This window comes from Strix uralensis, chromosome 5 (assembly GCF_047716275.1).
Source record: "Strix uralensis isolate ZFMK-TIS-50842 chromosome 5, bStrUra1, whole genome shotgun sequence".
Lineage (NCBI taxonomy): Eukaryota > Metazoa > Chordata > Aves > Strigiformes > Strigidae > Strix > Strix uralensis.
The window spans coordinates 78638847-78654791 of record NC_133976.1 but is presented as its reverse complement, the minus strand read 5'-3'; the positions used below and the strand labels follow the sequence as shown (position 1 = coordinate 78654791).

Here is a 15945-nt window from a genome sequence, read left to right as displayed (position 1 = left end):
TGAAAACAAGAGATGTCCTGAAAGCAGTAGGCCTTAGAGGACAACCCCTCAAATTTTAAGGCAACAGTCAGAATAAAAAGCTTAGCAGTTTTCCAGAAAGGTGAAAGTAAAGAGAACAATATGCTTGACACAGATGCAGTAATATTAATTCTACATATAAATTTTAATTTCAGACTGTACAGTTAAATCAATAAAGCTCTTCGGACTGGAAAGAATACAACTGGAATTACTCTAGCAAAAAGAAAGTAAACCTGCCAGTATTCCTGCCTCTGTGTTAAAGATTTCCTGTGGATCAAGTACAGTTCATAGGACCTTGCCTTCCCAATGGAAAATATTCTGGCTTTGCAAGATTTCTACAAGACACAGATGCCAGAAAAGAAGACTTCTTTACACGGTAGAGAAGTTTCCCCTCTGGCAACTGTGAGGAAGAGGTAATAAATCCAGTCCAAACACACACTTTTTTATACAATGTTAACAGAGCATTAGGAGCTACAATAATTAATCCTGGAAGTGAGATTTCACAAATTTTCCATGTTTATTCAACCATAAAAATCTGAGAATACAGCTGCTTCACTGACTGTTACATACCCATACTGGGGTTTTTTGGTCTGCTGTTGTCTGCACTGAGACCACTGTGCATACAAAATTTGATTATTTTGAATATGAGGGACTACAGTGGTTCTTTGGAGAAAGAATTCTTACTCATCTTATTCCAACTATTTTGGAGATGGCTCTGTGCTGACTATAACTACTCTAAGTATAAATGCACCTCACATACCAAACTAAATTCTCTAGCAACAAACCTTTGTGAGCACCACACATTGATGCTGTAGTTTTTTATATTCTTATACAAGAGCACTGAGGAAAGAGTATACCACTGACTCGAGGTTTTTCTTCCACCTGTATGCCTTTGAGAATAAAATGAGCAGGAATGCCCCATACCAATCATATCTTGAGGAGTATTTCAAGACTGATCAAGCTGCAAATGACTGGAAAGCGTAACCCTCCCCAAATTCTGAGTCAAAGCTGAAAAAACTGGCCTTTCAAATTTTGGCCTCTGCTCTAAGAAAAGCAATTTGTACACAGAACTACTTTAGGTTCCAGATGTCTCAAGTTTAACAAATGCACAGAGAAATGCTGTTTTACTATTAAACCAAAATACTTACAGCACTTTACAACTGAAATGCATTGTAATGCATTGTTAGAGGCTTGGTTTTGTTAATGTTAATACAGCTTTGTGGTATTTATTTAAACAAGTTCATTGCTGTATTGGGTGTGCGTGGCAAGGTTTTGGTAGCCAGGGGGCTACAGTGGTGGCTTCTGTGAGAAGCTACTAGAAGCTTCCCCTATTCCGACAGAGCCAGTGCCAGCTGGATCCAAGGTGGACCCACCGCTGGCCAAGGCCGAGCCCATCAGCAGTGGTGGTAGTGCCTCTGCGATAATATACTTAAGAAGGGGGTGGGGAGGAAATTTTACAACAGCAGCCAGAGAAGAGAGTAGTGAGAGAAACAACTCTGCAGACACCAAGGTCAGTGAAGAAGGAGCGGGAGGAGGTGCTCCAGGTGCTGGAGCAGAGGTTCCCCTGCAGCCCGTGGTACAGGCCATGGTGAGGCAGCTGTGCCCTGCACCCATGGAGGTGAACGGTGGAGCAGATGCCCACTTGCAGCCTGTGGGGGACTCCACGCCAGGTGGATGCCCGAAGGAGGCTGTGAGCCTGTGGGAAGCCCGTGCTGGAGCAGGCTCCTGGCAGGACCTGTGGCCTGGTGGAGAGAGGAGCCCATGCTGGAGCAGATTTGCTGGCAGGACTTGTGACCCTGTGGAAGGGACCCACAATGGAGCAGTTCATGAAGAGCTGCAGCCCATGGGAAGGACTCACTCTGGAGAATTTCAGGGAGAACTGTCTCCCGTGGAAAGGACCCCACACTGGAGCAGGGGAAGAGTGTGAGGAGTCCTTCCTCTCAGGAGGAAGGAGAAGCAGATACAATGTGTGATGAACTGATCACGACTCCCATTCCCCATCTCCCTGCACTGCTGGGGGTAGGAGGTAGGGAAAATCAGGTCTAAAGTTAAGCCTGGGAAGAAGGGAGGGGTGGGGAGAAGGTGTTTTAAGATTTGGGTTTTATTGCTCATTATTCTACTCTGGTTTGATTGGTAATAAACCAATTTCCCCAAGTTGAGTCTGTTTTGCCCATGACAATAATTGCTGAATGATCCTCCCTGTCCTTATCGTGACCCACGAGCTTTTCGTTATATTTTCCCTCCCCAGTCCAGCTGAGGAGAGAGTGATAGAGCAGCTTTGGTGGGCATCTGGCATCCAGCCAGGGTCAACCCATCACAATTGCTTTTAGAGGTATTTAGTAAGCAGCAACATCTAGTCTAATGTCATCTTTTCTTTGTCTTTTTTCTTTAATATGCATACTCATGACCTCACTTCACACTATTTATGAAGATTTCAAAATTTTAAAAGCAATAATAAAAATCATATCTTATATTCTCATTTAAGATAGTAAACTTTCAGGATTTCAGTCACTGTTTGGGATGAACACTCTCGATGCCTGTTTTTACAATATCACATTTTAGAGCTCTAGAGGTACACATGCACACAATTATTTTTCTGTCCATCTTTAGATCCCATGACCAAGTTAGTACCTATTTCTTCACATAGAATCTCTGTTGTGTCTTTAATCTAGAAACCATGTTTATGGTGGTATTTGACTTGGCTTGCAAATATCAGTCTTGCATATGAAATTAAAGCAACATTTTCTGCTTATAGATCTATTTCATTGTCTCTGATCTACAGCAAATTTCATTTGACACACATACCAGGAAAATGGACATTCCTCCCTTCTGTGAGGCATGTTTTAGGTTAGTGAAGGCTTCTCTACCAAGTCCTCTGTCAGGAACATTTAGAATATGAGCCAGTGCCAGATCATCCTTAGAATTCACCAACAGGCTTAAATATGAACACACACACTTCTTTGCCAGGATTGTCACCTGTATAAGAAAGCATCACACAAATTGGTCATCCCACTGCTAAATTATGTTTCTTTTTTTTAAAAAAAGCTAATTAGATATGTACTGATATGATTTTTGAAAAGTAAGAATTTCACCTTGCATAATTTCAAAATGCTACTTTATGTATGGGGATTCTAGAAGTATTCACAAAAGCAATCACCATTAATATGTTAAAATTATGCCTACTGTACTTTAATATTCACAAAATATTTGAGGGTTGGATCTCTAGCTACTAAAATTTGCTATCGTTTTCTACTTCAAAGCCTCTTCACAGATATTCCTTTTCTATCCCAAAGCAAAATACTAGCACTACTAAACCACATAAGGATTTGTCATTAACTTCAAATAGGCTAAGTTTTTAAGCAACTCGCCAGCTCTGTGTCAGATTCAGTAATTTTTCCCTTGGTTCCCAGGGGATTTCAATCACAGAAACTCCACTGATTGAGCTTGGACATAAATTGTGACCCATCTCCACCCGCACAACCAAAACATAACATTGTAATTGCTTATATTGCAGCAGTATTCTGAACCCTGTAAGAACAACAGTCCCAGAACTGAAGAATTTACAGTTTTGTCACAAGCAAAGACCAAAAAAGGCCATTAACAAAAGGAAAGGTAATGAGTAAACCTATATTTGCTATGGAATTTCTTCTTATTCAACAGGATGCATACAACAAAAATGTAGGCAGTAAGAAAACAAACATGTATGTGTGACAGTCTGAAAACCCAGATTTAACAGGAGGAAAAAAAGAGAAAGTAATATTTTTACTACACAAGTCAGAGCAGCAAGAAGGCCATTATGTTAGTGGTAGAAGTGTTATCTATGGGAGAACTTTAGTTTAGAAAATATTTTCTTGTTCAGAAATATTTTGAGTTGTACCCAAATATTGAATTCAAATTGCCACTTATAAGAAAAGCAAGTCTGGAAATTACAAAGGGTCCAGCATTTCAAGCACTGTTATAGAGTATTCTGAGATTCCTGGTTTGGGGGTTGAAAGGGTAAAAGGAAAGAATCCAGTATTCCCAGAAAGTCCTCAAGTCCTCTACTGGGACAGACAAACCTTGTTTGCTTTGCTACAGCTACCACTAGGGTGGCTATTCAGACTTCTTCCGTATGAAAGGGAGTACAAGCTAACAAAATGAAATCAAAGTAGTTTACTTCATCTACCATTTCACTTTGCAGCATTGGGTAAATCATTTAACTCTTAGTCAAGACAATGTTTGAGTGACAGTGTACTTGTAGAAAAATTTATTCCCTAGTGTTTCAAGGCAGATTAAGTCTATATCAAGTGCCTGCCATAAAAGGACTGTCTTCCAGAATATAAGTTTCTGCATTTAGCATCACACACACACCTACAATACACTCAAGTGATACAGAATTTGAACACGCATGTCCTGGTTTTTTAAACCGGTAACATTTTAAGGAAACTATGTCATATTTCATCTTTCCAATATATACAGAACATCAGAAAAGAGAGAAATAACTTTTACCTTCACATTCTCCTGGCCCTGTCTGATGACTGGTGTAGAAGGAGTAGAAAGAACAGAAGCATTATTTTCTTGTACATTTATTATGCCAGAAATAAATTCCAACAGTTGAACCTTTAATAAAAAGATTAGAATAAACTTAAATACGAAGATAACTAGAAAGCAAAAGTAGTATTAAAACGTGTTGAAACTATGTCTCTGCCAGTTAGTTGGTGTTTTGAGGTTAACTCAGCCCTTCCAACCTACTTTTGGTTTCAGTATTTAAAAGTACAACTGTTTTAGTAGAGAAATGAGGTGTAAAATCCAAATTAACTTAGAAAAGATACCTCAAAAAGCTATGTGATACACTTGCACTAAAAGCAGCTGCTTATGTTTTGGAGAACATTTAATATGTTATACCATATTTAGGAAGAGCCTATTAACCCACTCAAGTTCTCTATCTTCCCCGTGAAAACAGGAAGAAAAAAAAAATTGAAAATGGCAGTTTCCATGCCCTTCCTGAACTTTAGTTCTCCTTATAATCTCCTAGTAATCACACGAGTGTTTGAATGTAGGGTCTCTGAACCTTTAAGGAAGTAGGCAAGATGGTTACAAGCATATCTGTCATAGAATCATACAATAATTTGGGTTAAAAGAGGCCTATACAGATCATCTAGTACAAACCCATGCTTGAAGCAGGACCAGTTTGACCAGGTTGCTCAGTGACATGCTGAGCCATGTTTTTATTATCTCCAAATATGAGAGTCCACATCCTCTCTGGGCAACCTGTTCCAACATTTGAGGATATTTTTCATGGAGAAAGCTTTTTCTTGTTACTAGGGTTGGAAGGTAAACAGTTTTAATCATGCTGTAACTAGTAATTCATGGTATGTTCATAATATACCTCAGTTCAGTTAACATTCAGTTACTGATATAGCTTCCTTCATATTAAAATGACCAGCTAATTAACATACATCAAATTCAGAAGATGAAATAAACAGTAGTTTGTTTAAAAGTTTGTAATGCTGAGAGTGGGCAGTAAAAGCAGACAATTAACTCCTTTCTAATTTTCATTACAAGCTAGAAGTAAATCTAAATCCAACATTCATTACTTTTTTCAGTTTCAAAATCCTTTGTCTTGACATTTCCATGCTCTAGAGAGCACAGAATCAAACAAAATCGTGTGGAATGCTTGTGTTTCAAACTTATCTTAATTGCTACTTAAATATATTTTTATCCTGTTATTGGATGAAGATTAATAGAGATTAATCTAATTCATTTTTCATACTTTTATAGTCTAAGAGTGCAATACTAGAACTTCTCTAGCCTAGAGCAGTGCCTCACATGCTGTGCCATAAGAACACCTGAGCTGCAGTAAACTTCAACAGAGCTGCTGACTGGCTGAAGTGGAACCTCTTCTGGTTTCTGGAAAAATCTAACATGGAACTACATGTAGTATAGGGAAGCTCTTAGGAGGATGGTATTTTTAAAATTATAACCTTTAAAAGTATTTTGACTGCATACCAACATACAACCAAAACTCCATGACTCATGTTAATCACTAAGCTTTGTTCCAGTTTTATCAAATCTCTACAGTTCATTTTTCAGTTCCATTTCTGGCAGACTGATATACTCACAGAAGAGCTGTGGGACCTACCCATTCAGCAGGACAACAGAAAAAGAATTTTTGAGTGAATTCAAGATCTCTTAAGAAGTTTTAGTAATTTAAACTCACCTGCTTCCCCAATAGAGAATCAAAGTAACTTGTGAATAATTCAGAGCTCCTGTGTATATTTAGAAGTGTCATAAATCCACAGCTGGAATCAAAAATACGTCAAAACAATATCAGAGATCAAACAAACAAAATACTTACAGGGGCTATGTTCTCATCATCAGATACAAGTCCAAGACTATAGCATTTCTGACATATGTCTATTAGATCGAACATATTGCTTCTTGCTAAGAAGGCATGATAGGCTTTTTTTAGGTCAGCATAATTTTCAGGTTCTTTCATGTTTTCATATGATAATCCAAGTTTGTCATGTAGCAAATATTTCCAAGTTTCCAACACATCACTAAGTGATACTGTGAAATCTCCATGGTGCTAATAGAACAGAGAAAAGCAGAAATATTGATTTGTATTCAGCATACATAGCTTTAAAATAACTTTCAAACAAGCTGCATATATATGTATTTTTTAAAAAAGCTATTATGATCTAAATATTTAAGTTTATAATAAACAAAGTCTTATAGTTGAAGTTCTTGCAGTGTTTTGCCTTTACAGTTGAGTTTTGTTATATGCAGTATTTGTTTCTGATCTTTAAAATACCAGGTGTATATATATTGAACTTTACTCATAAGAAAAGACATACTGATTTTCGCAGGACTATTGCTTACATAAAGTTATTTATTTGCAGAAATAATTTTCAGCATGGCAGGCATTTACATCCCAAAGGCAATAAATACAGCTCTATTACCTTGCTTCAAGCAGTAATGCCATGTCCAAAAAAAGCAAAGCACTTTTTTCCTGTGTTAGTACAGTTGTAATTTAGCATAACATTGACAGTGTTGCTAGATAGATCTAACAAATTTAATTGCATTAAAGCAATGCAAATCTATCCTAGTACCATAACTAACATTAACTATACCACATAGGCTACAATCTTACATCCAGCTTCCAGCCCACTCTCCCTGTCAAAATTATTAGATCACATTCCATGTGCCCCTTTGCCTTCTCCTCAACCTCCAAAAAGGAAAAAAAGAATTACAGTTTATCAGAAAATTAGCAGAATTAATAGATATTAACACTTAATTTAAAAGAGCAGATCAAGTGGGTAAATGACAACAAATACATGAGTAGCAAAATAACTAACAGCATTTTACTAGCAGCTGAAGAACCTCTTCCTAATCTAAGCAAAAATGAAAATTCAGATTTATCACAAAGTAAGTTAAGAGGCTGGTATCAGTTAGAAGTCACTTTCTTCTTTCCAACTCTTGAGAGGAGTGCTCTGTTGACCTTTGGTGGACAGAAGCAGAAAATGTATCAACAGGAATTACTAAAATCATGTTTAATTTACACATTAGTTTATCATATTTCTTTCAAAGGATTTACATCAAAGTGGGGATATCTGCTATTACTACATTTATATGTAGGAGTCTATTAAGTAATCATGTCTAAGCACTTTTTAGAAGAGTGAACACTTAATTGTAAAGCAATAAGCTTGCAGTTTTATTGTGCAGTTCTAAACAAAGGAAAAAAGGGAATAAACTTTTCTTTAAAAGTTATCTCTACATGGGAGAATAGAAGAGACTAAGAATGAGAGAGACTGTATGTAGTTCATAATGCTACATGTAATCTCATTTATGAAGCAGAAGTAACTAAAGAACCAAAGTTGTTAGCAAACCTGGCATAGTTGAAGGTTACAAGTATGGCATCAGGGCACAAATGTCAAACAAAAAGTTGAAAGTGTCACAGCAGATAGGAACAGATAGTGGAGCTGGAATTCACAGAAATTTAAAAACAAGCCAAGTAAGTGACAAAGCCCTGTTATTTGAGTCACAAACCGAATGATGCATTACTGAAGGAAGTGGGATGCAAGCCAGCTACCATCCGGTTGTATCGGTGAGACACTAGAGGAGAGAGCAGTTATTGCTGCACTCTAAGAAAGAAATAATTAGGTACAATACATAATCCTATTTGTTTAATCCCTGGCATTGTCACTTTCAGTAAAGAACTGTTTTTTAAACCAAGTGATTCACAGTTGGCAGGGGGAGGGGAATCAGCTCACTGAGCATCAGACATTTTAATTAAGTTTTTCCAGTTCAGTGTGGGGGTACAAGGAACTGCAAGAAATCTGAGCCTGTCTCTTGTACCTTCCAATAAAGGAGATGAGCATATTGTCAATGGTTAAGGGCTGCAACACTGAGGAAACCAGAAAAATCATTTTCAATCCCTGTAAACCAAGCTATGCACACAAAAAAAGAATTGCAATAAGATGCTACTTATATAAGTGAAAATACATAGTAGCAGAGAATTCTGCTACTAATTAGGCTGAGCTAAAGGCAACAGAGGCAAAACACAGGGTTTGGGATGCAGGATTACAGGCCTCTGTAATTTAGAATATGGTCCTTCATTCACTATTTACTTGTTAACCTGTTTCTCATCTCTTGACCACTGACTCTGGACTTTAACTCCTGTACTGTCCTCTGCCTTCCCAAATTCTAGCTAGGAGATGCTAATCTCTCTACACACCCGTACTTCATTATATTCTGTGCCAGGTTTCACCTTGCTTCCATATCTTGGTGTTTTATCTAATGTCCATCACAATGTCTGTTATCTCATAGCCATGCCTATTGCAGACCTTTCCATGCTACCATACTCTACATCCTCCCAACGCCAACTTCCTCACCACCACTTCCCCTTTCCCTGAAATCTGTGACTTCCTTTCTACTTGCTCTTATCTCCTCCTCTTTCACAATTAGACTCCTCATTTTCGTCCATACCCTCCTCTTTGATCTACATACCAGTCCCCATTTCATGGTGTTAAACTTTTTCAGCTGAGGTCCTTCTATTTGAGTTAAACCTCAGAATACATGCAACAAGTAAAATAACTAAACCAGTGAAAAATCATAGCAAATTTTCCAGTTTTCACCAAAGAAACAGAGTTCATACTACTGGTATCTAAAGCATTCCCCAGTATATGGCAGCAAAAAAGCGCAATATTATACGGTCATGTAATTCATTATGTAACATGATATAGATGCCCTGTGACTGAGTGACAAGCCTTGCTTTGCTATGTCAGTAACAGCAGGTAACTTCTGTCTAGTGCAAAGGTTATTTTATTTCATGACATTTTCACATTAAGCAACTTTAATCTGGATAAAATAATTACCTACAAACACCATTAGCAATTGAATACAAAACTAAATACAAAACCAGGAACAATTTTAATAATTTAAGTTGTTCCAGCCCAGAAGATCCCTCCTTGGGTTCTAGCACACTTCACACGACTTTCCTGATAGATCGGGTTAAATATATGATTCCAAAGTCCTGAAAGTCAACTATCTTGATATTGCCTAGTCAAAGAACCAGGAGTGAAAATGAAAGAGTACTCATGCATATTACTTTGAGTGCTTTTTTGCCTTCTAATTTGTGCATGGGTTATGATAATTCAGCACTATGAACTTGCATGCTACTCCACAGATTACCAGAATATTAAAATGGCATATATGTTTTCCAAAAAGCACTTGTTTTCCATTTCAGCTCCTCAAAAAATTAAACATGTAATTATATTATAACCCAATTTAAACAGATCAAAACAGCAGCAGGTTGGAGAATAAAAATGTTAGTTTCTCACTTTGTTTTGAAACAAAATCCTCCAGGAGTACCAAGTTATAGTACCATTTCAATATGGTATCTAATAAATCAAAACCTTTCCTCACCAAACCAAGGACCTGTGGAGATTACCAAAGTTTATATTAGTGCTCAATAAATATTTTAAATCCAAATAAAATTGCACTCCAGATATTAGCCTTCATGATCAGGTGCTCCCTGTGACGGTGTATTCTATAACTTATACAGTCAATTTATCAAGAGTCTCTGGATTTAAAATTAATTTAAAAAATAATGTGGTGTTTTGCAGTAAGCATATGCCAACTGGCTAATACTTTCATTCCATGATAGACATTGCAAGTATTGTGTTTCACAGGCACAGAAACAATGAAATATTATAAAACTTCTTCACTCCTTGCTAGTGCAGTATGTTAAACTTCCTTGGACTCTTATTTTAGAATGTCTGAAATCCAGTAGCAACATTTCATGTCTGAAGACACCATTTTTTAGTATTTTGCAGGTATTGCAAGCTTTCTAGGGCTAACTACATAGCAAAGCAGCTTCTATTTTGACAGAAAATTGTTTTTTAAAAGTGATATGTATTTCAGAAATACCACGTTCTCTACTGCCTTTCCCAAACAAACAGTCACTAACCATTTTTGGAATATGTGTGTTTGAGACTGCTGTACTTAACCACCACTCAGGTGTTGCCTCTAGTTCTATTATTTTCAGGCATACTCCTAGACTGCAGTAATGTTATCTGGCATTACCTTTGAGTTGTATGATTCTGCAGTCTTGTCACGTGTGGTCCTACTCAGCCTTCGTTGCTTGCATATGCTCTCATACAAGAGAAAAGTTCCAAAACTGCAGTATGTAAAGCACATTAAAGTAGTATAAAGCAGCATTTTTAATGTTTCCCATTCCAGTGAATGATGATAGTGCCATGCACAGATTTAGAAACTGGTTCATGTAAGCACAAGTGTATAGACATAAGCATCTGCTGGTTGCTATATTGCAATCTGCCAGAAGCAAAGCCAGTTACAGGCCAATATCCCAAGCTTAAAGAAAAGCCAGTATACGTTGCATGGGTAATTATTTGAGATGAGGAAGGGTGCCTCAAGATCTAAGTAGCAAGAGTTTTTAAGGTTCCCAGTGGCAAGACCAGAGGCAATGGGCACAAACCGAAAGAAACACAGGAGGTTCCCTCTGAACATCAGAAAACATTTTTTTTTACTGTGAGGGTGATTGAGCAATGGCACAGGCTGTTCAGAGAGTTTATGGAGTCTCCATCCTTGGCGACATTTGAAAGCTATCTGGACATAGTGGCCCTGCTTGAGGAGAGGGGTTGGACAAGATGACCTCCAGAGGTCCCTTCCAACCTCAACCATTCTGTGATTCTGTGAAAAATTAATCATACTGAAGAACAGCCAAGACAATGCCTCTCGGTAGCATCATTACAGTAAGTTACAAGCAACATATATAAAATTGCTACAAAGTTGGTAGGAGTCTCTCATTACCAAAAGGGAGACAGATACAACAGTTTAAGGGAGTAATGCTGCAAACTAACTTTGTATTTTTCTTTATTTGCCAACATGGGAACAAGATAATTTGGGAAAACATTTCAAGAAATACAGGATAATGAACAAAACATAATATTCTTCACACAGTGTACAAAATGCACTCATGGAAGCACATGGTAGAACCAAACCACACACCAAAACTTATTTCATCCAGAATTAGAAAGAGACAAACACAAATTTATAAAGAGAAAATATATATTTCTAAAATCAACAATGAAGCACTTTTTCTCTCAGTCTCACAGTCCTAGTGCTAGAAGAGAGATTTAGAAAACATTTAAGACAAGTCTGAGAATTTAAATTCACAGACTCAGGAAAAAACAATTGGTTTATGTGATGTCTCAGTTTCCCCCACTACTAGCTAAAACAGTCATGGTCTGAAAATACAAGTGATTATTTGTCCTAATAACCTATCTTCTACCCCTCCCAATCCACAGGTGCAAAAACAGTCAACTTAAAGCAATTACCCTCAACTGAACTTCAACTTGAAAATTTTTATTTCTATTTCAAACCTTAAGAAAGGTTCTTATTGAAAGTTTACCTAGATTTTAGATCTATACTAATCAGTCCAGGTAAAAGGTATTAACTTTCACCACAGACCATATGCCACTTGTCTTTATGCCATATAGCTACAACTGTGCTACAACACAAAGTATTTTCCGAGTAAGTCAAAGCATAGATTTTTTTTTTTCTTTCATCCCTGTTATTTGATCAATGTTTATCAAACTGTTCACTATTCTTATTCTAGGTGAAATGTAAGACTGATAAATTATAAGACTCAAACTTTTCTGGAGTTCTCCAAAGATCTTTGTTATTTTTCATTTCTACTACAGATACAATAACAGTTAAACCACCAAATCCACTAAAATTGTCCAGACATCTAAATAAAGAGAATAGGTTTTTGTTATTTGTGGTAGGTTGGTTTTTGGTTTTTTTTTTTTTTCAACCCAGCCAGTCAATAACCTGTTAGTAGAGTTATTTTTCTTGCAGTAACTGACTTTATCATAATAGACTTCTACAGGTCTTATGTTAACAATACAAAATTGATGTACTTAAATCAGAGAACTAACAAGGGACACACCTACAACTGTAATACTCTGCATCTTAGTTTGAAGTTTCAGTGCTAAACAAAATAAACCAGTCATATTTTACTCTAACACTATAAACAGTAAAATGAAGAAATTGAACTTCAGAGGCAGCACACACAAATTCTAAAATAGTTTTAATCCACATATGCATGACAAGGTTTATACAAACTGCTAATTTGTCTTATTAGACTGACTACTATAATCAGAAAAAATTAGCTTTTCAGCACTTGGTCTTTCTTTCTAGATTTGAACTAAAAGCAGTGTATTTCAAAATTAAATGAGTTGAAAATAATTGCTTTAATTTTTGTTAGATCACCTCTCAAAGAAAATATACTTTTAGAGGGAAAGAATCTTTGCTAGAGAAGAAAAAAGGAGAAAGTTGAATAAACTAGTTACCTCTAGAAGGAAAGAGCTTGTTGTAAACTGTTAGGAAAAAAGTAGCAATGAACCAGAAAAATATTATCTTTATCATGTCTGTAATTTTTGGCAGCCAACAGAATAACACATTTGAGTTCCCAGAGCTGGTTTTGGAAAAATGTTTGTAGTTCTCCCCTTGAGAATCACAACAAACATGACAAACAGTGACTGCCTCCACAGGTAGTTTTGCATTATTGTCCTTTATCAGTTCTCTGAGAGTCCATTTTGATGCATAATAATTTTTGAGTTTTACCTACATAGGTATTGTGAGGACACCGGGATCCTGGCTGAAATATACTACATTCTATGAAGTACAAATGTAGAATCTTGGCATTTGGATATTTCTGCTGTAATGTTTGTTGCAGTGGGGATGAATTGACCAGTTTTATATTTAATGTTTAGAGAAGAGATACTCCCATTCTGCACATTTTATACTACAAACCTTTTTCTGGTGGTGAATTCAATTAGGTTAAAGAGTGGTTCTATAAATATTTCTCCCAAGACATAAGCTTCTTCCAGTACAAGTGGTAATTTTTAAAATGATACATTGTAACAAGGAATGCACAAACTGAAGCAGGTTTTCTGTTTGTTTGTGGGTTTTTGTTGGTTTGGGTTTGTTTCGGGTTTTTTTAAAACTAAAGATTTGTACTACGTGTTTAATTTGCTATGCAACATTTGGGTAAGTCTTCCAGTAATTGTAATTTGTTTTCATCAATAACTAAGCTTATTGATCTAAAAAGATATCTTTAGATTATCAGAGTGACTACTGCAATTGTTCTTATTAGATGAGACACATGCAAAGGCCTGACTGTACCTTGCAACAGTTTTTGGTATGTTTCAGATGATTGCCAATACCCAGCCTTCCAGCTGTGACAAGCCACAGTGCTTCTTAGAGAGTCACTTAAGGGTTAAGTCTCCTACTGATCATTTGACAGATGCTTCTTGTACACATGCAAAGAAGGCCATATATTTGATACTGGGTGTAGGTCTTCATCTAATGAGCCTCAGGAAAAACAGCAGCCAAGAATGGACTGCAGCAAGCACAACTCGTGCAGCCTATGTCAAATCAGTTTTATACTCATCTTCTCATGTCCTTCCAAAGCATTTTTGGAGCACCCAGAAAAAGGATGCATCCCAAATGCCATAGTTCTCCACCCTGATCTACAGCACAGAAGAAATATTTGATAGAAATAAACAGAAGTTACATGATCAAGAAAAATACACTGATATTTAATATTGAAGTTTAGAAGTCAGATATACACTTAAAACACTTCCATTCTCCCAGCTGTCTTGCAGTTCTTTTTCGAAGCCCTGATTCAGTGTGCTTAATCATATTAATTTTAGTGCCTTGCTGCATCTGACCCTCAGTTAAAACAACAGTGAAGTGACCAAAACAGTCATTTCAAGTAGGTGCCTAAGCAAAAGGTCCAGTAAGTGAACCAAGTTTGAGATGTACTAAGAACATACTGAAAGAGTGCTAACCTGTTTATTGACTTCAGCCATTGACAATTGTAACGCCATCAGCATGCAGTCTGCTCCACATAGAGTAGTCCTTTCAGAGTTTGAAAATAAAGGCCATTGTCTTCTGAAACACTTGATCAAGTTTAAAATTTTTTGCTGGAAGTCAATCATTGTCTAGAGCAGAAGATAAAAATAATTAAGAGAAATAAAAATTAATATAACTATGCAAGAGGCCTATGCACATCTTCCCCTTCCAATAACATGTGCAAATCCTGTTGTATCTTCTTGCAGATCAGGTACCTACAATAAACTCTGCCCACTAAACCCAAAGTCTAGTGAGACACCTCACTGACAGAGCAACTATGAAGATGAGGTGTTAAAAGTGCCTATGTATGACACCTCTTCATGAAGACCCCTTACTTTCTTTGTACATTATGTCAACATAAAAGAATAAATATTACCACAAATATGACAGTCTTTTGTCTCTGAAAGCAGCCAGCCTGAATGCTGAAATGTCTTCTGTACTATCCACACTCACTATACATTTAGACCAGTGTCTATGAGAATGTTTTAGACCTGGGAACAAAAGATTTACTATTTCTAAGACTTACTAACAAAGAGATCTCCAAATGCTATTGTTACCTATACAGTGTTTTGGGCTTCTTTTTCCCATTACCGCCCCTATTTCCTCCAGCAATGAGTTTTGGCATCAGTTTTGAATTGGACTACTTTACACTTTGGACTTTTCCATCTTGCATTTGTCAAGACACAGGTACACCAGACTCTTCAAGAAAATTTGCTTTCCTTAAGCTTGTTCTTTCCTGAAACACAGTTCCTGAAAACTGCAGTGACAGTATAGGAGCAACACCCATACCATTTACTTTCAGAACACAAACCCAACCTTTCCCCTTATTTCACCTAGCTAAGGCACAGTCCACAGCAGGCTTTTTGGTGACTGGTATGATCAGAAAAGCAATGAAGCATGGGAGAGGGGCAGGGAAAACAGGAGACATCAGGTAACAAGCAAGACTGTAACAGCAACTGCAGTTACTCTCCGAAATGTTTGAAGGGGACAACCTACTTTATTATTTTATGTTGACATGAATGAAACATGCAAGCCAAGGAGGAGGGAATAGGTGGGCAGGTGTAAGTCAGCGTGGGGCAAAGAAAAATCTCTCTGGAGGCGTTTCTCTCTCCCCCCCCGAGTGGTTTCTAAGGGATAAGGCTCATTGGCAGCGAGCGCCCAGCCAAACAGCCCAAGCACGCCAAAAAGCCTGCGAAACAAACCCCAAACCTCAAAATCCGGCATTACCCTTACAGGCACCACCACCGCCGCCGCCACCACCCCCATCCCTCTCCCACAACTGAAAACTCGCGGCGGTGGCCGCCTCAGGGTCCCCCCCTCACCACAGCCCAGCCCAGCCCAGCCCGGCGCAGCTCCCCCCCTCAGCAGCCCCACCGCTCCCAGAGCAGAGCCACAAGCTGCCACAACCCCGCAGAGCGGCTGAAGAGCTCCCGCGTTCCTAGTGGCGCTACCTGCCTCACCGGAGGGGCAGAACCGCTCACACAGCTCGTACCGGCGCTTTAA

At 37.7% G+C, this 15945-nt stretch overlaps 1 protein-coding gene across 2 annotated transcripts in view; it reads right to left on the bottom strand.

Moving 5' to 3' along the window:
• The window catches only part of PARPBP (PARP1 binding protein), a 53721-nt gene extending 37783 nt beyond the window's left edge, over positions 1 to 15938 (bottom strand). For both annotated transcript variants that reach the window (XM_074871864.1, XM_074871865.1), the window contains exons 1-6: positions 15894 to 15938; positions 15000 to 15178; positions 14379 to 14531; positions 6356 to 6586; positions 4507 to 4617; positions 2824 to 2994 (exon numbers count right to left, since the gene is read on the bottom strand). In XM_074871864.1, coding sequence (XP_074727965.1) covers positions 2824 to 2994; positions 4507 to 4617; positions 6356 to 6586; positions 14379 to 14528 — 663 coding nt within the window. In that variant the 5' untranslated portion in view covers positions 14529 to 14531; positions 15000 to 15178; positions 15894 to 15938. The remainder of the gene's footprint in view (positions 1 to 2823; positions 2995 to 4506; positions 4618 to 6355; positions 6587 to 14378; positions 14532 to 14999; positions 15179 to 15893) is intronic.
• Between the last annotated feature and the right edge of the window lie 7 nt (positions 15939 to 15945).